At 39.6% G+C, this 21,205-nt stretch overlaps 2 protein-coding genes across 2 annotated transcripts; one reads left to right on the forward strand and one right to left on the reverse strand.

Moving 5' to 3' along the window:
• Positions 1 to 320: 320 nt before the first annotated feature.
• Positions 321 to 15,433, forward strand: nat10 (N-acetyltransferase 10). Its single transcript, XM_014983780.2, has 29 exons — positions 321 to 431; positions 537 to 657; positions 737 to 828; positions 906 to 1,077; positions 1,723 to 1,845; positions 1,919 to 1,980; positions 2,061 to 2,175; positions 3,277 to 3,384; positions 4,630 to 4,763; positions 4,839 to 4,932; positions 5,004 to 5,102; positions 5,184 to 5,320; positions 6,558 to 6,682; positions 6,810 to 6,960; positions 7,757 to 7,853; positions 7,935 to 8,051; positions 8,978 to 9,079; positions 9,401 to 9,475; positions 10,206 to 10,322; positions 10,406 to 10,539; positions 10,993 to 11,041; positions 11,110 to 11,206; positions 13,111 to 13,218; positions 13,297 to 13,469; positions 13,544 to 13,663; positions 13,746 to 13,844; positions 14,918 to 14,991; positions 15,070 to 15,150; positions 15,228 to 15,433. Exons 2-29 carry the CDS (start codon positions 544 to 546, stop codon positions 15,358 to 15,360), a joined length of 3,102 nt encoding a protein of 1,033 aa, XP_014839266.2. The 5' UTR covers positions 321 to 431; positions 537 to 543; the 3' UTR covers positions 15,361 to 15,433.
• mapda (N6-Methyl-AMP deaminase) lies at positions 15,408 to 21,107 on the reverse strand. Its single transcript, XM_014983779.2, has 10 exons — positions 20,967 to 21,107; positions 20,698 to 20,828; positions 19,842 to 19,902; positions 19,667 to 19,754; positions 19,493 to 19,574; positions 18,747 to 18,873; positions 17,861 to 17,941; positions 17,650 to 17,788; positions 17,472 to 17,572; positions 15,408 to 16,399 (listed from the first exon to the last, which is right to left on the reverse strand). Exons 1-10 carry the CDS (start codon positions 21,006 to 21,008, stop codon positions 16,190 to 16,192), a joined length of 1,062 nt encoding a protein of 353 aa, XP_014839265.2. The 5' UTR covers positions 21,009 to 21,107; the 3' UTR covers positions 15,408 to 16,189.
• Positions 21,108 to 21,205: the final 98 nt, after the last annotated feature.

The following is a 21,205-nucleotide window of genomic DNA, read 5'->3' on the forward strand; positions in this document are numbered from 1 at the left end:
TCTTTAGTGTGATAAAGACCTTGATTAAATAAGTTAGAATATAAACAACTAAATAATCCTTGTTTTAAAAAGCCAAATATCACATTCACATAATACCTCTGTTTCCCTTCCCAATATGGCGGCTCGCTGACGTATCCCAGCAACAGGCTGCGGCTTGAGGTTTGTGGTAGCTTTTCATTTCTTGAAGCGTCAGGATAATGTGTCCGTAATAATTACTATGACCAAAAATGAAAACATTTTATAATGTACCCAGCGTGGTGAAAACAAAAATGAAACTTTAGAATATGTCGCACTATTTTGACGTCACACAGGGGTCCTTCATGAACGACTGTCTCCACGTGAGTTTATCAACATGGTCGGCATGTAGCTCCATGCAGCCGTAAACCTTAAGATTACTAAGTGAAAAGAAATATCCAAGAGCTTTATTTAAGGTAATTTAAAATGTGCTGGTTTAATTTTATAATAGTTTATGTTCATCTGCTGACAGAGTGAATGCGGCCATTGATTTTTTATCATTGTTGTGCTGATGATTATAGAAGTACGATGGCGACTATCCGCAAGAAAGTAGACAACCGGATTCGGGTCCAGATCGAGAATGGAGTCGCGCTCCAACACCGAACCCTGTTTGTGGTGGTGGGAGACCGAGGGAGAGATCAGGTATAAACCCGACACACCCGTAGAAACGACAGAGTTTATTTTCACAGCGTTAACACAAACCAACCTGCCTCTGATCCAGGTGGTGATCCTTCATCACATGCTGTCCAAAGCCGCCGTCAGAGCCCGACCGTCGGTCCTCTGGTGCTACAAAAAGGACCTTGGATTCAGCAGGTGTGTGTAAACAACACACACATCCAGCTGCCATCGGTGACGAGCAGGTAGAGATTTGATTTGTCTTTCTGAAACAGCAACCGGAAGAAACGGATGAGACAGCTGCAGAAGAAGATCAAAACTGGAACATTGAATCTGAACCAGGACGATCCGTTTGAGCTCTTCGTCGCTGCAACCAACATCCGCTACTGTTACTACAACGAGACGCACAAGATCCTGGGAAACACGTACGGCATGTGTGTCCTACAGGTGAGTCTGCTTCTGCTCACAGGAGGACCGTTTCTGGCTACTCTACCCATCCACGCACCGAAAAACAAGCATGTCTTCAATCAATCAAGTTTATTTGTACTGAACGTTTCAGCAACATGGCGGGTCAAAGTTCTTTAAAAACATTTAAAAAAAGCAAACAAACAAAGACATCATACAGTCAATAGTTCTGAAAACCAATAACACACTATTGTTAAAATTATCAATACACATCAGATTGTTGATTAATTTTTCATTGATTGTCAGGGTTTCCCCCAATGTCTTATAAGCCTGGCAGGCCTCCAGGCTTTACTTGTGTCCCCACCAGGCTAAGCATTGCTTATTTACTTAAGTCTGTGAGGAGTGTTTCATCAAATTTAAGCTGAAGTAAAACTGTGAGAGTGAACTTACCGTAATAACCTGATATTGGCTGGAAAGCGAAATGTCTCCCCTTTCAGAGGAGAGCGCAAAGTGTTGGGAAATTACGGTACCTCAAATTTGGCTTCCCAAAATGTATCGTCACCGACACCTTCCTGCCCATAAGAGCTAAAGTACTTTATTGATCCCAATGAGGAAATTAATTACAGATGTAGTTGAATGTGTTTTAACTTTCCATGTTTAGTTTTTGTGTTTTTACTCGTCCTCCAGGATTTTGAAGCGCTCACTCCCAACCTGCTGGCGCGAACCATTGAGACGGTGGAAGGAGGTGGCATAGTGGTGATTCTCCTCAGGACGATGAACTCTCTGAAGCAGCTCTACACGATGACCATGGTAAGCCTTCAGCTTCTCCTGCTGTCAGTTCATCAGTTCAGTTCGGAGGAGAACAGTTCCCCTCTCCCTGCAGGACGTCCACTCCCGATACAGAACCGAGGCTCATCAGGATGTCGTTGGCAGATTTAACGAGAGGTCGGTGTTGCTTTTTTTAATTAAATTTATTCAATCAGTGGAACAAAATTGGAATATAAGTCCCTCTGTTTTCCTTTTAGATTCATTTTGTCGCTTTCTTCTTGTAAAAACTGCGTCGTTATCGACGACCAGCTCAACATCCTGCCGATCTCCAGCCACATGGCGAACATCAAGCCAGTTCCTCCCAAGACTCAGGTACCAAAACTGTTTGAAATCAACTTTGTTTTTGTTTTTTTCTTTTAGCAAAACTAAGATAAGTTGGGAATGAGTGGAATAAACCTAAACTGATAATTAAAGTAAATCAGATAAATATCCTGATGCAGACATATTTAGATTTCAAATTATCCCAGCAGTTATCGTGATAAATGATATTATTGTTGTTGTGAGACCATAATGCAAGAAAACATTTTCAAAAATCAATGAACTTTAAATTTTGATGAACATTTTAACACTGGAACTGGAAAACATTTTTAATGTGCAAAATAAATAAACAAAACGACAAATAAAATGAATTATGAAGCTTCTGTACACAAAATTATCCTTCATAAAAAGGTCTAGTTGAGACCAAAAGCACCAAACTGAAGACCAGCAGAAAAAGAGAGAGAGAAAAGAAAAAAAAGATCATTATTGAGATTGTTTTAATTTGTTATGCGATTATTTGATTTATTTTTTTATTTTGGCAGGTCAACACATATTTATTTGCTGCCCTGGTAAATGTGTAAAAAGCTTTGAAATAAATTAATTTACACTGAAAAAAAGGTAGAAATCCAACTTAAATTTCCTTTAGAAAAGAAAAAGTCCCACAGCATCACAGATTCTCCACCGTACATAACAGTGAGTTGGGATTGTTCCTGCTCCCAACAGTCTCATTTAACCAAAGCTCACATTTCAGGCAAAGTTTGAAACCTAAAACATTTACAAACTGGGATGTTTTTGTGAGGCAAACGTGCAAAACCCTTAAATTTCTGCACGATAATTTAAACATTTGAGTAAGAAAAATCTATATTCTTGCCCTTTTTTCTTTCATTTGTTCCATTTTTTTCCTTGTTTTTTTTTTCCCTTATTCCTTTATTATTTTCCTTTTTTGTTAATTGTGACCCAAGTTACAAAACGTTTGGACACCCATTCTCCGGACGGGCGTCTTTCTGTTGGATCAGTCAGAAGTGGCTGGTCTTTTGTTGTTGAAATCTGACCTCTAGATTCCTTTATCAAAGTATTTGAAACGCTATAAATTTCACACACACTAAAGCAAAACAAAGGTCCAGTTTTCTGGTTAAGTCTGTCCTCACTGTCCAGGAGGACGGTTTGTCTCCTGGAGAGCAGGAGCTGAAGGAGCTGAAGGAGTCTCTGCAGGACACGCAGCCTGTTGGCGTGTTGGTGGACTGCTGCAGGACCATGGACCAGGTCGGCATCGATCACACGCTGCTTCACATTCACTGTTGTTAAACCCACTGGAAAATTCAGAGATGACGAATGCTGACGGGAGATTTGACGTCTTAGGGAAAGCGAAGAAGCTTAGAAAGTAGAAAAAAGTAGAAACTGATCAATTATTGTTGGAGCCGCTGATGGCTTTACCCAGGCGACACGACTTAAAAATAAAACTGTAGAAATGCAAAATATTACCAAGTATTTTTGATTTAGTTTCTAGTGCAAATATCTTAGCACACTTGAAATAAGAGAAACCAACTAAAAAGTAACTTTTCAGTGCGATATAAAGGTTCGGTTTAAGTAAATAATTCCTTAATATTGATGGAAAAGTGCCTGTTCAATTGGCAGATTGTTTAACTTATGACATGACATTTTTCCCGTGTTACAAGTTAATTTATCTGCTAATAATAAGAACCTTTTCATCAGTATTAAGGAATTATTGACTTAAAACAAGCCTGGATGTCTTGTCAAAAAGTTACTTTTAAGTTGGTTTCTCTTATTTCAAGTGTGCTAAGATATTTGTACTAGAAACTAGCCCAAAAATATTTGGTAATATTTTGTGTTTTTGCAGTGAAATTATCAGATTTCTTTCATCTTTCATGACAGAGTTGATTTCTGATTTTAATCCATTTTTAAAATATATTTTGTCCTTTTTTTGCTTTGTTTTCTAAAACAAAAAGAGGACAGAAAATATTAGGGCCAGCCTGAGAACTTTTGTTTTATTATGAGAAAACAAAAAAGATGCAATTTTAACTGAAAAAAGGTCTTAAAGTTACAAGAAAAACTTTGTTTCAATCAGAAGAAAACTTAGTTATCAGAATTTAATATGATCAGCCCAGTTTGTGTGGTTCTTTTCAGTGTAGTCAGTTGTTTGCTTGATGGCTTCAAAGTCCTGCTAATGTTAATAATTTGATAATTATCTGGAAAACTTATGCTAAAGTATTACTTCACAAGATGCTCAGCATTCCTCATTTTCATTGTTTGCATTGGAGTCTCATGAAATGTGACTTTATTCTAGTATTACGACTTCATTCTGGTATTTTTATTACTTTTTTTGTCTTGCAATCAAAATATATAAATCCCAGGCTGGACCTCGTATTCCATCGTAGAGTTCATCTAAATTATAAGTCTAAAAATTGAAACTAAATATGTGGTTAATTGATAAAATCTCGTCTATTGGACCTTCCAGCCCTGAGGTAACACACGTTCTGGTTCCTGCAGGCTAAGGCTGTGCTGAAGTTTATCGAGGCCGTTTCAGAGAAGACCCTGCGGAGCACCGTGGCTCTGACCGCCGCCCGAGGCCGAGGAAAGTCCGCCGCCATGGGGCTGGCGGTCGCAGGCGCCGTGGCGTTTGGGTACAGATCAAATTCCCCCCAAATATCCAACATTTTGCTGTTCACCATCTCTGACGCCTGCTTCTTTTAATTCAGCTACTCCAACATCTTCGTAACGTCGCCGAGTCCCGACAACCTTCACACCATGTTCGAGTTCATCTTCAAAGGCTTCGATGCGCTGCAGTATCAGGTAGGCGCCGCCCGCATCTTCCTGCCTGTGATTAATCAGAGAAGGTTAAAATGCTCAGCTTGAATCTGCAGGAGCATCTGGACTACGAAATCATCCAGTCGCTAAATCCTGAATTCAACAAAGCAGTGGTGCGAGTGAACGTCTTCAAAGAGCACCGACAGACCATCCAGGTAACGTTAAACCACTTTAAACGGCTTAACGACCCGATATGATGATAAAAACTAAAGTATCCTCACTGTGACGTCCGTCAGTACATCCATCCCGGAGACGCGGTGAAACTGGGCCAAGCTGAGCTGCTGGTCATCGACGAGGCTGCGGCCATCCCGCTTCCTCTGGTTAAAAACCTCCTGGGGCCTTACCTGGTCTTCATGGCCTCCACCATCAACGGGTCAGACAGAACGCCGCCGCCGCTCGCATAAAAATGATGCTAACGCATCAAAAGACAGACAGACTAAAAAATGTTGCAACAATAAATTCCCCTGGAACTTTAACACATTTTTTAACTTTACAGCCTCAAACTGAGATTTATTTTCTTTTATGGTTAAAAGTTGTTTTGTCTGGTTTTCAAACGGCTTTCACTGCAAAAACACAAAATCTTACCAAGTATTTCTGCTCTAGTTTTTAGTGCAAATATCTCAGTTTAAGACAAAACTAACTTATAGGTAACCTTTCAGTAAGATATGCGAATCTGTTTCAGTTCTTATAATAATAACTTAATATTGATGAAAAACTTCTGCTTCCACTGAAAGATTATTTCACTAATAACATGAGAAAAATGTCTTGTTAGAAGTTAATTTATCTGCCAGTGGAAAAATAACTTTTTCAACAGTACTAAGAAATGATTTACTTAAACAAGCTCCTATATCCTGCTGTAAAGTTACTTATAAGTTAGTTTTGTTTTATTTTAAGTGAACTAAAATATTTGTTGTCTCTTTGTTGTCTACCAGCATCAACATTATAAATTTAAATTTTTGCTCGTTGTTTTTTTGTGAAATATCTCAAGTTTAGTCAGTTTGGGTGGGAAGGATTTTCAGGTCTTGTCACAGGTTCTCAACTGGACTTGGGTCTGGACTTTGACTAGGCCACATGGATTTCATTTTTATTTGAACCATTTCATGAAAGCTGCAGCTGTGTGTTTAGCGTTTCCTCCAGGTCTTCAGTCTTTTGCCACAGTTTTATAGATCATGTTGTTGTTATTGGGTCCACCGACTGATCGGCCTCCATGTCTTTGATTTTGGCCGATAGTTGCATGTGAAACATCTGTCAGTCTGCAGATGTCTAACAGCCTCATAACAGAAAGTCCTGCCTTTATAAAACACATGACGATGGACTGAATTCATAAGAATTACGTATTTTATATTTACTACATAAGTTCCATAAAATTTCTCATGATGGGATTATAAAACGTATCGATCTTTTTTAAAGATTGGTAAGAAAACTGCTATCGGTGCAGCTGTAGGTTTTATTCTTCATCCCTTTTCTCATCGTCTTCCTGCATTTTGTTGGTTCTCCCACTTCGCAGCAGTTTGTGTTGAGCTAACATGGAGTCTTAATGAAAAGCACAGAAGCTTCTGGCTGTTATCAACGTGCCACTGAGATCTGAAGTGTTTGTGCTTCCTCTGCAGCTATGAAGGCACCGGCCGCTCTCTTTCTCTCAAACTGATCCAGCAGCTGAGGCAGCAGAGCGCCGACAGTCAGCAGAACCGTTCTGCAGAGAACAGGAACACAAACACAGCGAGGCTGGCAGCAGGTTCTCCTTTATCCTCTCACTGCTCTCCTCCCTCCTCAAGCAGAGTTTAGTTTGACCGTCTCTTGTCGTCGTCTCTTGTCGTCGTCTCTTGTCGTCGTCTCTTGTCGTCGTGTCTTGCTGTGCGCAGCTCGGACTCTACACGAGGTTTCTCTGCATGAGTCCATTCGGTACGGCGCAGGTGACGCCGTGGAGAAGTGGCTGAATGAGCTGCTGTGTCTGGACTGCCTCAACATTCCCAGACTCATTTCTGGCTGCCCGCTGCCACAGGTCTGCGACCTGTATCCTTCATTTTCAACCAATTCGTTTTAAATTTTAAAATATAATTTAAGCACCTTTTACATTTACTAACACTCCTCGGAAATAAAACGTATCGCAGTAACGATTTTCCACCGCAAAACGTTGAACATCTGCTAAAGAATTGCAAATATCAGAAATAATAGAAAGTCCTGCCTGATTTATCAGATGCATGGGCAGAACTTTATGATGCACTAAACTACCTCATCAGAATATTTATTTATATTGATCAGGCATTGATCAGAGGTGCATTGCTGTTTGCTGCTGCAGAAGCCACTTATGTCGGGTTCTGGGTCACAATAACTTTGGGTTTTTCATTACAGTTTAGTTTATTTCGTCGTGACTTTTTGTCTGATTCGGTTAGTTTTAGTTTTTGTTAGTTTTTAAGATCACATCAATTCAAAAGGCTGAAATAGTTTCATAAACACAAAAATGAAGGCTATTATATCTATAATTTTAGTGTTTTAGTTTCAGTAATGCCCATGTAGTTTCAATTAGTTATAGTTTTTCACCAAAAGTGATAAAACAAAAGTGTTTTATCACTTTTAGTTGTTGTTATTTTGTTAGTTTTAGTAAATAATAACATCGTTGGTCGGGTTTGTAGCAGCAGCAGGGAAACACCTAAAACATGCAGGACAGTAGATCCAGAAGATCAGAGTAGAAAAACAAATAAAAAGTCATAATTTAAACCTTTAATGTTCTACGGATTATTTTACTTTGTGAATTTAGTGAAATGTTCCCCAGATGTTCCAGCATTTCTCCTCAGCGAACGCCGTTCAGGTATTACGTAAACAGAGACACGCTGTTCTGCTACCACAAGGCATCCGAGGCGTTTCTGCAGAGGCTGATGGCTCTCTACGTGGCGTCGCACTATAAGGTGACATTTCGCTCTGAAAATCAACACGTCGTCTTTTGTGTCCTTTTCTTTTTGCTGACCTGGTTTTTTCTGCCGCTGCAGAATTCCCCCAACGACCTGCAGCTGCTGTCGGACGCTCCGGCCCATCACCTCTTCTGCCTGCTGCCACCCGTCCCGCCCACCCAGAACTCTCTGCCCGAAGTCCTCGCCGTCGTTCAGGTGGGACAGAGCAGCAGAATCCTTCACATGCCGATACAAAAACCCAAATTGGCACAGATGCACCCAGGAACTTGCTAGGGGGGAAAAAAAAATTAAAGATGGCTGCCGTGGTCATCAAAAAAATGTTTATTTCTGCACTAAATTTGGCTGTATTCATCACAGATAATACTTTTGGTGTCAAATCACACATGAAATCATATTTACTGACTTTTTTTCAAGATGGCTGACATGGAAGTTAATCTTTGCACTAAAATTGGCAATTAAATTAATGTTTTTGGTGTCAAATCGTAGCCTAAATATGTTGAACCACAGAAATGAGATACAGCTTCCTTTTTCTGGTGGACATATTGCAAAAATAAAATAAAAATACAGCAGATGCTAATGCTAAACCACTGAACATGTTAAAAATACAGCAGATGCTAATGCTAAACCACTAAACATGTTAAAAATACAGCAGATGCTAATGCTAAACCACTAAACATGTTAAAAATACAGCAGATGCTAATGCTAAACCACTAAACATGTTAAAAATACAGCAGATGCTAATGCTAAACCACTAAACATGTTAAAAATACAGCAGATGCTAATGCTAAACAACTAAACATGTTAAAAATACAGCAGATGCTAATGCTAAACTACTAAACACAAAGAATCAGCAGAAGATGACTAAACCGCATTAAAAAAATCAACGCTAACCATGAAGATGACTTCAGGACACAAAATCCGCGTCACATCTTCATCTCCTTCCGGTTGGCAGCTGGTGACTCACAAACAGCAAAGACCTCAGTTTTAGTTTCAGCGTCTGATTTTGCTGCACATTATTACTTTAAAGTCGTATGAATGTGATGGACCTAAAATTCATCTAAGTCATTATGAAATGGGTAACTTTGGAGAGAAAACAGATTCTTGTTTGTCTGGTTCTTAAGGTTTGTCTTGAAGGAGAAATTTCCAGGCAGTCCATCCTCAATAGTCTGTCCAGAGGGAAGAAGGCCTCAGGAGATCTGATCCCCTGGACTGTATCAGAACAGGTACACACACACACACACACACACACACACACAGTTGTGTTTTCATCACTTGTAGGGACTTCACGTTGACTTCCATTCATTTCTACAGCCTAACCCTAAACTTAACCATCACAGGCCGAACCACTAACCCTAAACAACAATTTCCCTCATGGGAACCAAGAAAATGTCCCCACAAGGAGCAATGGTCCCCATAACCCCACATTGTAGACAGAAATAGGTTCCCATAAGGATATAAAAACCTGGTACATACACACACACACACACACACAGTGAGTGTGTTTCTCTTGTCAGCTGATGACTTGTTCCTTTGTCCCAACACAGTTTCAGGACGCAGACTTTGGCAGCCTGTCTGGAGGCAGAGTGGTGCGCATCGCGGTCAATCCAGACTACCAAGGGGTGAGAGCCGCTGCAGACCTGCTCTGAGCTCTGAGTGTGTGCTCATAATTCATGGTGGTGAAAAGCTGCAGCTGACTTTTTTATAGTTGTGTTTTTTTGTTGTTGCCATAAATCAAAGTGAAGAGCAACCATCTACCTTCACACAGCAGGCAAATGCAACACAAATATGCTTCTGTTTTTTCCCACTGCAAAATCATCAAATCTTACCAATTGTCTGTGGTCTAGTTTTAGTGCAAATATCTTGGCACACTTGAAACAAGACAAAAATAACTTACAAGTAGCTTTTCAGCAAGAAATTGAGCTTATTTTAAGTTAATAATTCCTTAATATTGATGAAAAAGATCTAAACACACAGATTGTTTCACTTATAACATGGGAAAGTCTTTGTGAAACCTTTATATTTCCATTATCTAAATGCTGAGTCCTTCCTTTTTTAAACCAACTGACTGAAAGCCCTGGAACTCTGAGTGGGTTGCTAGGCAACGGGCTGGGCTGGGCTGCAGTTGCTAGGCAACCGTTTTAAGTAATTCTGACTTAACAATCTAAAGGTTTTTGAAACGGCTCGTTTACCAGACACCAAAAAACATGAACTTATTGCCAAAAAGTAACTGGATGTTTTTTTTGTTGTTTTTTTTCCAAGCGCTGCTTTTAGAAGCAAATGCAGGTTTAAAAAAAACGTCCAAAATTTTTTCCTTTTTATAATAATTACTAAGCTGCGTCTGTCCGACAGATGGGCTACGGCTCCAGAGCTCTGCAGCAGCTGCAGATGTACTACGAGGGGAAGTTTCCCACCATGGACGAGAGCGTCCAACCAGCTCACACACAGATCGCCTCCGTCAGCAGCGAAGTCAGTAAATCGATTCCAGTCACAGTCTGATGGTTTCCCTTCATGTTCTGGTTAAAGGTGAATAAATGTTTTTTGTTTTTCAGGCGGTCAGCCTGCTGGAGGAGGTGGTGACTCCTCGGAAGGAGCTTCCTCCTCTGCTGCTGAAGCTCAGCGAGAGAAGAGCTGAGAGGCTGGACTATTTAGGAGTTTCCTACGGACTGACGGCGCAGCTGCTCAAGTGAGGGGAAAAACAACACAGTATCAGCGTCATAGGTTAAAAAAACTAAAAAAAAGTAGTAAATTTATGAGTAATTCTCAAAAATGTTGAGATAAATCTCAGTAATATTATAGAAAAACAAGGAAATTTCTGAGTTTGAAATGTTGAACATTTCCTAGGAAAAAAAAATCTGAAATTTTGAGCTCAATCTCAAATTTCCTAGAAAATACTTGGAAATTTCTGAGTTTAAAAATATTCGTCTTTCGGAAATTTCAAAAATTGAAAGTTTTCAGACTCACATTAATTAGAAAAATTAAAAAGTTTTTTTCTAGATTATTTTTGAGAATCTAAACATTTTGGGCAGACGTTTAGTCCTGTTTTTTCCTACCTGCAGTGGCTTCATCTACGAAAAACAAACAAACCCTGAAACATATTTTCAGACTTAAACGTGTTAAACTGTTTGGTGTCTTGCAGGTTCTGGAAGAAAGCCGGTTACACTCCAGTCTATTTAAGGCAAACACCTGTAAGTGCTGATATCAGACGACTGTTTAGTGTTTGTGTTTTATTTCTGACATGTCCTGTTTGGCTCAGAACGAGCTGACAGGGGAGCATTCCTGCGTGATGCTGAAGGAGCTGAACACGGACGAGGCTTTGCAGCAGAGCTTGTGGCTCGCCGCCTTCTGGAAAGGTGAAAGTGGATTTGTTTGGTTTTCATGCATAGTTTTTTTTTTTTATGTTTATACGACTAATTAAGGCCAATCAAATCTGTGTGCAGAGGATTGTTTACAGAAATAATAATGGACGCCTCCATCTATGGATCCATTTTAAAGTTTGTTCAGCCATAGAAGTTGAAGGAAGCGAATAAAAAGAAAGCATGAAAAATAGAGACTTCTTTTTGTGGAGCACTGATTGCAACTTCTTTAGGGAAGAGAGGTGGGCTTGTGATGCACTTTAGTGATTCCTTTCATAAGTTCATAATCATAATTTCCAGCCATTGTTTACATCCTGATTTATCACATCTGGCTTTTTTCTGGTGCAGAATTATGACGCGTTTCACATAAAAGAGCCGGATAAAATGAAACATGTCCGTTCAGACAGAAGACACTTTGAAAATAATCTGATATTCATCTGCATTAGTTTCACATATGCAAAAACACAAAAAAAGTATTTTTGGTCTAGTTTTTTGTGCAAATATCTTATTACAAGCTTATTTCTTTTTGTAAATAATTCCTTAATATTAATGAAAAAGTTCTAGTTTATCTAGGCAGATAAGTTTACTGACAACATGGGGAAATGTCTTGTGAGCTAAATAATTTTTCATTAATATTAAGGATTTATTAACTTGAAACAAGCTCATGTCTTCCTGAAAAGTTACTTGTCAGTTAGTTTGTCTTACTTCAAGTTTACTAAGATATTTGTAAAAGAAACTAGAACATAGATCCTTGGTGAGATTTTGTGTTTTGGCAGTTTGGCACAAATCAGATTTTTTCTTTTGGGTGAACAGACGGCAACAGTGCCGTTCAGATCGCCGTGAAAAAAGTCGACAGAGTCGCATTTGGGTATTTTCCTGCTGAGAGATCGCAGCCCTAAGCGGTGCGACCCGAAGAGCTGGTCTGATTCCCTCTGCGCTCCACCTGATCGTTCCCTCCTCCTGATCGTTCCCTCCTCCTGATCGTTCCCTCCTTGTTCCCTCCTCCTGATCGTTCCCTCCTTGTTCCCTCCTCCTGGTCGTTCCCTCCTTGTTCCCTCCTCCTGATCGTTCCCTCCTCCTGATCGTTCCCTCCTCCTGATCGTTCCCTCCTCCTGATCGTTCCCTCCTTGTTCCCTCCTTGTTCCCTCCTCCTGATCGTTCCCTCCTTGTTCCCTCCTCCTGGTCATTCCCTCCTTGTTCCCTCCTCCTGATCGTTCCCTCCTTGTTCCCTCCTCCTGATCGTTCCCTCCTCCTGATCGTTCCCTCCTCGTTCCCTCCTCCTGATCGTTCCCTCCTTGTTCCCTCCTCCTGATCGTTCCCTCCTTGTTCCCTCCTCCTGGTCATTCCCTCCTTGTTCCCTCCTCCTGATCGTTCCCTCCTTGTTCCCTCCTCCTGATCATTCCCTCCTCCTGATCGTTCCCTCCTCCTGATCGTTCCCTTCTCCTGATCGTTCCCTCCTCGTTCCCTCCTCCTGATCGTTCCCTCCTTGTTCCCTCCTCCTGATCGTTCCCTCCTCCTGATCGTTCCCTCCTTGTTCCCTCCTCCTGATCGTTCCCTCCTCGTTCCCTCCTCCTGATCGTTCCCTCCTCCTGATCGTTCCCTCCTTGTTCCCTCCTCCTGATCGTTCCCTCCTCCTGATCATTCCCTCCTCCTGATCGTTCCCTCCTTGTTCCCTCCTGTTCCCTCCTCCTGATCATTCCCTCCTCCTGATCGTTCCCTCTTTGTTCCCTCCTGTTCCCTCCTCCTGATCGTTCCCTCCGCCTGATCGTTCCCTCTTTGTTCCCTCCTGTTCCCTCCTCCTGGTAGTTCCCTCCTTGTTCCCTCCTCCTGATCGTTCCCTCCTCCTGATCGTTCCCTCCTCCTGATCGTTCCCTCCTTGTTCCCTCCTGTTCCCTCCTCAGATTTCCGCCGGCGCTTCCTGTCGCTGCTCTCCTACCAGTTCAGCAGCTTCCACCCCAGCCTGGCGCTCAGCATCCTGCAGAATAAGAAGCTGAAAGAGGAGGCCGCCTGTAAGACGTTTTTAAAAATAAAAAGTTAAATCTCGGGTTTCGGCTCTGGGTCGCCTGATTTGTGTAAATCTCCACCAGCTCTCAGCAGCGCCGAGCTGGCGGCCCACTTCACGCCGTACGACCTGAAGCGCCTGGAGCTGTACTCCAGGAGCATGGTGGACTACCACCTGGTCATGGACCTGGTCCCCACTGTGGCGCGCGTCTTCTTCCTCAAGCAGCTGGGTGACGTCTCCCTCTCGGCAGCGCAGTGTGTAGGTTCATCCTGACTTCAGCGCGTCTCGTTTGCGATGAACCGGATGCTGATTGGCTGACTCTTCCTGTCCAGGCGCTGCTGCTGGGAATCGGTCTGCAGCACAAACCCGTGGATCAGCTGGAGAAAGAAATCGAGCTGCCGAGCTCGCAGCTCATGGGGCTCTTTAACCGTCTCATCCGGAAATTCGTGCAGGTGAGTTTCTCCTGATTATTTTGTCAGATTTAAATAAAGATGTTGCACTAAAGCAACATGTTAACCTTTGACCCCGCTGCAGGTTTTCACCAGCATCCAGGAAAAGGCAATCGAAGCTGAAATGGTGGAAACTAAAGACGTCAGCATGGAGCCGACTGTCAGAAGCCTCAATGAAGATCTGGTATGAGAACTGAGTGATGCAAATGTTCGGGTTTTAAATTCACCAATTAGCGTTTATACAACAAACACTGCAGACCAACAAAGAGCTAAAAGGGGTTGTTTATTTTACCTACAAAATAAACAACCGGATAATAGAACGAATAACAGCAACAAGGATAAAATAACCAAACAAACGAGGTTTATACTAATCTGGATACAACAAAAACAGTGAACACGTGGTTTAGGATAAACTTTTACCTTTTTTCTCTGCAGTTGTTTTCTAATTTGAATTATTATTAAGTGAAAAAGAGAGAAAGAAAGTAAATAAATAAATGTAAATGCGACAACAAAAACCGTGATCTTTTTATAAGGTTTTCCCATTTCCAATATTTAGAAATGAAATTAATGTTATTAATTGCCTATTTTTATAGTATATTACTTATAATATTGCCTACGTTCATTCAATATGCTTATTCCTGTCATGTTTGCTGAATGATTAATTGTCCTGGTAATTACTGCGATAAACAATATTAATGTATTGATACTATTGGCATATTAATACAGATTTGCTCTGACAGACCAGTGAACTTTCTTTTTGTAAAAAACACTAAAACTGGGAGACATTTTAAATGTCCAAGATAAAACACAACCAAATACAATAAATAAAACAGGTTTTGATGTTTCTGTGAACAAAATTGTTCATCAAAAAATATTAAGATTGGAAATGATCTGGTTTATGTTAATTATGTGGATAATTGATTATTGTGACAGGCTTAATATGCTTATTTATTATTGTCTTTTTTATAACATTTTTAATTTACTTTTATGTGTCTTACTTTTTAAAGATGTTATAATTGGTGTTTAGATATTTTCAATATCTCCTGATTACAGATTTTTTCACATTTCTTGTGAATTTGTAACATTTTTTCACACAAAGCCAGTTGGATTATCAAGTTTTCTGGAGATATTAAGATGCTCCTTTATCATAAAACATTTAGTTTTTTAAGTAAATTCCTCATTTTAAACAGGAGATCATATCACACTGTTAGTTTGTGTCTGAAGCAGAAACTGACTGTCGTGTCTCCGGATTCATAGAGTGAAGCTGCCAAAGAGTTTGAGGAGCGGCACAAGAAGGATCTGGAGAAAGTGAAGGAAATGGAGCTAGAAGAGTGAGTGTTTGGGTCGACGCGCCACTGGAACGAAAACTCGGTTTGCTGCGTTGCCAAAGACTTCCTTTGTGTTTCCAGGTACAAGATCCGTGGAGACGATGAGGAGTGGGACCAGGTGCTGAAGAAAGCGGGGAGCACGGCGGTCGTCAGCATCAAAAGGTGCAGCATCGCCAGGAAAACGCCGCCGTCTGCTTGTTTTAGGGGCTCAGTGGTAATCGTGCTGCTTTTTCCCACAGCGACAAGAAGAGGAAATGGGAAGGAGAAAACGTCGTAACGAGCAACGGCGACGGGAAGCAGAGGAAGGAAATGAAACACGGAAAATTTAAGAAAAGCAAAGACAAACATGGAAAATTTGGAAAGAAGGCATAAAAACCTGCAGAGTTGGCCTGCACACGATTCGTCTTTGGACTCATAGATGCATAAAAATTCATTTTTTATTTTATTTCTGCTCCTTATTGACTTCATTTCCACACTTTGCATGAGGAACCCGTACAACGCTGTAAAACAGCAAAAATAACACTTTGCCTCAATGTGTTAAACATTTTATATTTTACAGTTTTGTTTTGGATTTCAGCACACTGCAAAAAACTAAATCTTACCAAGTATTTTTGTTCGGGTTTCCAGTGCAAACAGCTTAGTTCACCTGAAATAAGACAAAACTTACAAGCAACTTTACAGCAGATTTAGGAGCTTGTTTTAAGTTAATAATTTTTTAAACAGTTGGAGTATTTTCTGGCCACATAGTATCATTTTGTAACATAATCAAGTAATTAACTAATATGACTTTAAAAAATGTATTTAGTAATTTAACGCCTCCATCTCTTTAAAAACTCCTGCTCTTTCTGAAGCTCCGCCTTCATTAAGTCATCACATCATGGCTCCTCTATTAACCTTTTAAGTACCTGCTATCAGCTCAGCAGTTCTACCAGGTGTTTGCTAATTGCTGCTGGCTAGTCTGAAGGAGCCGAGTTGATTTTACATAATCCTGCCTCTTTAGTATCTGGTGCCACTGGCAGATTATGTCACTTATGGGAAAAATGTTTTGTTGTAAGTGAAATAATCTGCCAGTAGAACTAGCACTTTATCTTGTTGAAAAGTTACTTGTAAGTTTTGTCTTATTTCAAGTTAACTAAGACGTTTGCACTTTAAACTAAACTAAAAATACTTGGTAAAATTTAGTTTTTGCAGTGTAAAACCTCTAAGCCTGCAGCTCGGCTCCCTGCAGCAACCCAGGCTTTAATTCAGTCCACTTCTGTCTGAGCTGCTGCTTCACTTCATCTCCTGCGAAGATGCAGTCCACCGCGCGCTCTGACAGCGTCCACACCGCGTCGGGACGCAGACCGAAGGTGGACGCAGCCAGCTGATACTCCTGAGACAAGTCCGTACAGAAGACTCCCTTATCATCCGTCTGGAACGCAACAAAACCATCACTTTCTTAGCTGCGTCACAATTTAAAGCCATAGGAATGAATTTACTCAGATGGTTGAAATTAGGACTAAAGGCACATTTCACACTTTTAATAGTCACTTTTTTCCCCACCAACAAGTTTTTCTTTTATTCCAACAAGTAGGATAACAGTGGACCTTTCATTTAAAAAGGTGAGACCCTTTTTATGTTTTGGATCTACAACGGTCTATAAATTCATTTCAACATAAACCTGACTACAATACTGTTATAAAACATGGTTTTTTCTTTTTAACTCAGAATTCTTTTATGCATTTTAAACTAATTTTTGAGGCCAAACGTGTTTTTAACTGAGACATTTTGGCTCACACAGCAAAACATTTGGACACTACTGCTCTAAAATTTCAAAACAAGAAGGAAGTGGATATAAAAGGCATCTATCTATGAATAGTGCCACTAAATTAAAAATATATACTGTATTTTCCGGACTATAGAACGCTCCTTACTGTAAGCCGCACCTACAAAAAAAAACTGGAAAGTGTGTATGTGTATATATATATATATATATGTGTATATATATATATATATATGTGTATATATATATATATATATATATATATATATATATATATATATATATATATATATAAAAAAGCCGCTGATCTATCCGCTGCTCTCAAGGACGCAGCTCTGCGTCATCAACGTTGAACCATGGATTCGTTCACACCAAACTTACGTTCAACAGCCATCGATCTGGCAGTACAGATTGGTAGCCTTTAACGTAGAAGCTGGATCATATGAGTTTGAAAACATTTCTCCGTTGTACATGCAGCTAGCATGTGCTTCTTCTAAATGAAAATTAGCGCTTTCTTCTTTGATTTCCAATTTTGACTTCCAATGATTCAATTCCTGTTAAAGTGCCCCCTGGTGGTTGAAGAAAAATACACAGAAAAGCCGCACTGGGCTATTAGCCACATGGTTCAATGGTTCAAAGTGTGGGGAAAAAAGTAGCGGCTTGTAGTCCGAAAAATACTGTAGTTTTATTGTAATTAGTTACTCCAAGAGGGGAAACTTACGCAAATGACACAGGGGTGACCCAGCTGGTACCAGTATCTTAAGTGGTGTTGGGAGTAACTCGGCACCGTTTGTCCTTTGACGTTTGACGTCAAGCAAATCTCTACAAGCAAACGAGGAAGAATGAAATCAGAATATTATTGGCTGAGAGTCGTTCTCTTGATCTCGGTTAAGTCTTACCCAGAGGAATCCTGCCTTTTACCGCTCGGTCTACGAGGGACTGAGAACCGCCCATCTCCGGATGCAGGAAGGTTCCGTGACCGATCCGGTCAGGAGGAAGGTTCAGCAGCAACTCGGACTCCTCCAGCTGGGAGGGAACCTGCAACCAGTTTGGTTCCAGTAACGGCTCTGTTGCACAACTAGTCCGAATAAATTAAATGATGAGACCTACTTCCGACATGTGCAGCGACAGCTTCAGCCCGGAGTTCCTGGCTCTCTGCAGAGCGGGAAGAAGACAGCGGCCGTCTCCCACCTTTAGACGAAAGCTTCATTAGCATGTGGATGCTAACAGAATCCAAAACACACACATGATGAAAACAAAGTAAATACGAAGGTTTATTATCTGACTAGGGATTACGGTGCACTTAACCTTTTCTTTTTTTTTTTTTTTTTTTTTTTTACAAAATATCCAATTTAGGATTTTATTTTTATCTATTAAATACTGACGTATTTCAATCAATCAATCACTTTATTTTGGTACATTGTCCACATTAAACACAGGAAAGAACAAAAAAAAAAAAACAATAAAGAAACCCTTAATTTACCAAGAGGATAGGCTGAAGCCAAGCTTATTCCTGCCTTCCCTTAGCCAAGGTTAGATGTAACATTTTTAATAACCAAAAGTTACATCTTCTTCTTAACAACAAATTGTTATTTCCAAACAGTAAACATGGCTGTTGTTTCTGAAGCTTAGCACAAAAATAATACATCAATTATCTCATTGAACATTTGTCCTCACTCTGCAAGCACACAAAATCTTACCAAGTGTTTTTATCTAGTTTCTGGTGCAAATATCACATGAATTAAGATAAAAGTAACTTACAAGTAACTTTTCTGTACTTTTTAGCTCGTTTTAAGTAAATAATTCCTTAAAACTATTTATAAAATACTACTTCTATTAGCAGATTATTTAACTTATAATAATACATCTTCTTATAACTTAGTTTTGTCTCATTTCATTTTTACTAGAAACTTGAACAATAATACTTGGAGAGATTTTGTGTTTTTGCAAAGTTAACATTACACTGCAAAAACGCAAAGTCTAGTGCTTCACAAACCGTTGGGTCTCCACTGAGGTCGATTCCCACCACCAAACCTCCAGACGACAACATGAACTCTTCAGCCAGCTTCACCGTCTCCATAGCAACCTCTGCGCCATTTCTGCGATCGATGGCCACCAAAAACCTGACAGATAAATGATGTTTAGTGTCGAAGCAGATCTGTTATTAACAATTAGGGCTGTAACTAACAATTATTTTAGTAACTGATTATTCTGGTGATTAATCAGATTCAAACAATTGCCACATTCTGCATTAACAACTTAAGCCTTTTTATACACTTTGAATTGCATTGTTGCTGAAAATGTGCTATATAAATAAAATGACTTTACCTTATATAATATTATTCATAAATTAAGAGACTCAAATAAATATTTTAAAATAAATAAAAAATAAACATTTTATTGGCTAAAAAGCCACAACATAGCACTCATTTAGTGAACACTTAATTATTTGTACAATTATTTGTGGAACATATTTACAGACAAAGTGTTTTATCTTAAATACAAAATGTTTATTTTTTGTATAGATTTGGTTTAACTTCTGCTCTGACTGTTGATCTTTCCACAAATTAAATTTTTTGAGTCTGTGCTCAGATTAATTGCATATATTGGAGAATTGATTATATTATATTATATTGGAGAATTACACTTACTAGATTAATTCACAATTACTTCAATAATCGATTTATTACAATTAATTGTTTCAGTCCTATTAATAATAACATGAAAGCGGTGAACATCTACCTGACGTCTATGTCCACTCCGTCGTTTTTACACTGCTGAATGGCTTCAATGACTGTCTCAATGTAACTCTTTTTTGTTAGTCCTGCAATAAAAAAATGCATCATAAACCAAAGTTAGATTCTAAGCAGTGAAACATTATGCCAAAGTTTCTGAATCCGTCTTTAAGATTTCTACCAGTGTGATTCTCTTCCCTCGGTGTGCTTCTGAGCTCAAGATATTTGACATTATCAGCTGCAAACTCTTTGATAACATCTGTTGCCACCTTGATTAGAAATAAAAAAAAATCTGTGAGTGGAAATCTGGAAAATGTATTTAAATAAAAGTTGTTTTACTGAAGATCCGTGCTCACCATCAGGATGTCCTCCTCCGTGTCCACCAGTTTGTGGATTACTTTGAAGACCTCAAAACATCTGCAAACATGGAAGTAAAAGGTAGAAAACTGATGTTGTAGAATGAGATAATGAATAACAATTTAACACGACTTTAGATTCTCAACGTCACAAAAAACAGGTATTATAGCATATAATCCATGATCAAACCAAACTAACCTTGATCATAATGATTATAATCAGCACATATTTACCCCAGCAAGCAGTGCAGCCTCTTTTATCAGAGATAAAATATTTTTTTAATCAATCAAGTGTGAGATCTGTTATATTAACCTCCTGTTGTGGTTAGTGTGTATGCAGTATAAGGGCCAGTGTAGAGAAGAACAAAAGGAGGAGCAAATTTTCACCAAAAAACTGTGAATGTTTTTAATTAATCTCAGAGATTTTCTAGAAAAAAACATGAAAATTCATGAGCTCCAAACGTAAAAAATGTCAAGTAAAAAAAATAGAAATGTTGAGATTAATCTCAGAAATTTTCCAGAAAAAAAGCTTGAAAATATTTAATCTCAAATCTTATTAATTTTGAGATTAAAATTACAAATTTTCTAGAAAAGAGCCTGGACGTTTCCTGGGCTTGTAAAGTCGAATATTTTCGACTTTTGGAAATTTTCTGTGTTTCAAAAGTTAAAAATGTGAGACTTTCGGATTTCAGAAATGTCCAAGTTTTTCTACAAGCTTTCCTTTCTGAGAATAATTTCGAGATTTCTGATTCCTTTTTTCACGCAAATGTTTGACTTTTCGAGTCCGAGTTTTTCTCGCAAATTTTCGACTTTCTGAGCCCGGAGAATTCCCAAATTTTTCTAGAAAATTCCTTACTCGTCCAGCGTCCTCCGCTGGCCTTTTCCGATGGCCGTCATGCTGTGTTCAATGTTGAGGTGCGGTTTCCGCCGGATGAGCTTCTCCATGGTCTGGACGCTCACCGATCCGTTCAGGTGAGCATGAAGCTCCTGTTCACACATCAAAACGCTGACGTTAGTGTTTTAAAAGCAAATAACACACTCCTGCTGTTTTTCCTCATCAGCTCCTCCCAAAACATTTTTCTTCTTCTTCTCGTAAAACACAACAACATTACAGAGTTTCCTTACCACCTTCGGTAGATCCTTATAAAACTCAGCGTTATCGTCCATCCTCACAGTAAAATCACAGCCGGTGTCTCAGTCTCCAACTATCCCTGTCGATATTTTCAGTGCACGTTTTCCCGATGCACCTCGTGCAACAAAGAAATCCTTCCCTCATTCCGCAGCTCAGTTCCGGGTCCCTCAGCGAATCCCCTCCTTTTTTTTATTCGTCCTTTCGGAAATCATTAACTCTGTTTAAGAAAACT

Source organism: Poecilia mexicana, unplaced genomic scaffold, assembly GCF_051168715.1.
Source record: "Poecilia mexicana isolate PSO_F unplaced genomic scaffold, ASM5116871v1 scaffold_6, whole genome shotgun sequence".
Taxonomy (NCBI): Eukaryota; Metazoa; Chordata; class Actinopteri; order Cyprinodontiformes; family Poeciliidae; genus Poecilia; species Poecilia mexicana.

Coding starts and splice junctions, on each gene's coding strand:
- nat10 (XM_014983780.2), top strand. CDS start 544: ATGGCGACTATCCGCAAGAAAGTAGACAACCGGATTCGGGTCCAGATC. Junction 4,933..5,003: donor TCGATGCGCTGCAGTATCAG/GTAGGCGCCGCC, acceptor TTGAATCTGCAG/GAGCATCTGGACTACGAAAT. Junction 15,151..15,227: donor GCGGTCGTCAGCATCAAAAG/GTGCAGCATCGC, acceptor TTTTTCCCACAG/CGACAAGAAGAGGAAATGGG.
- mapda (XM_014983779.2), bottom strand. CDS start 21,008: ATGGACGATAACGCTGAGTTTTATAAGGATCTACCGAAGGTG. Junction 17,789..17,860: donor TGTCGCTGCACATGTCGGAA/GTAGGTCTCATC, acceptor AACTGGTTGCAG/GTTCCCTCCCAGCTGGAGGA. Junction 16,400..17,471: donor GTCACCCCTGTGTCATTTGC/GTAAGTTTCCCC, acceptor GTTGCGTTCCAG/ACGGATGATAAGGGAGTCTT.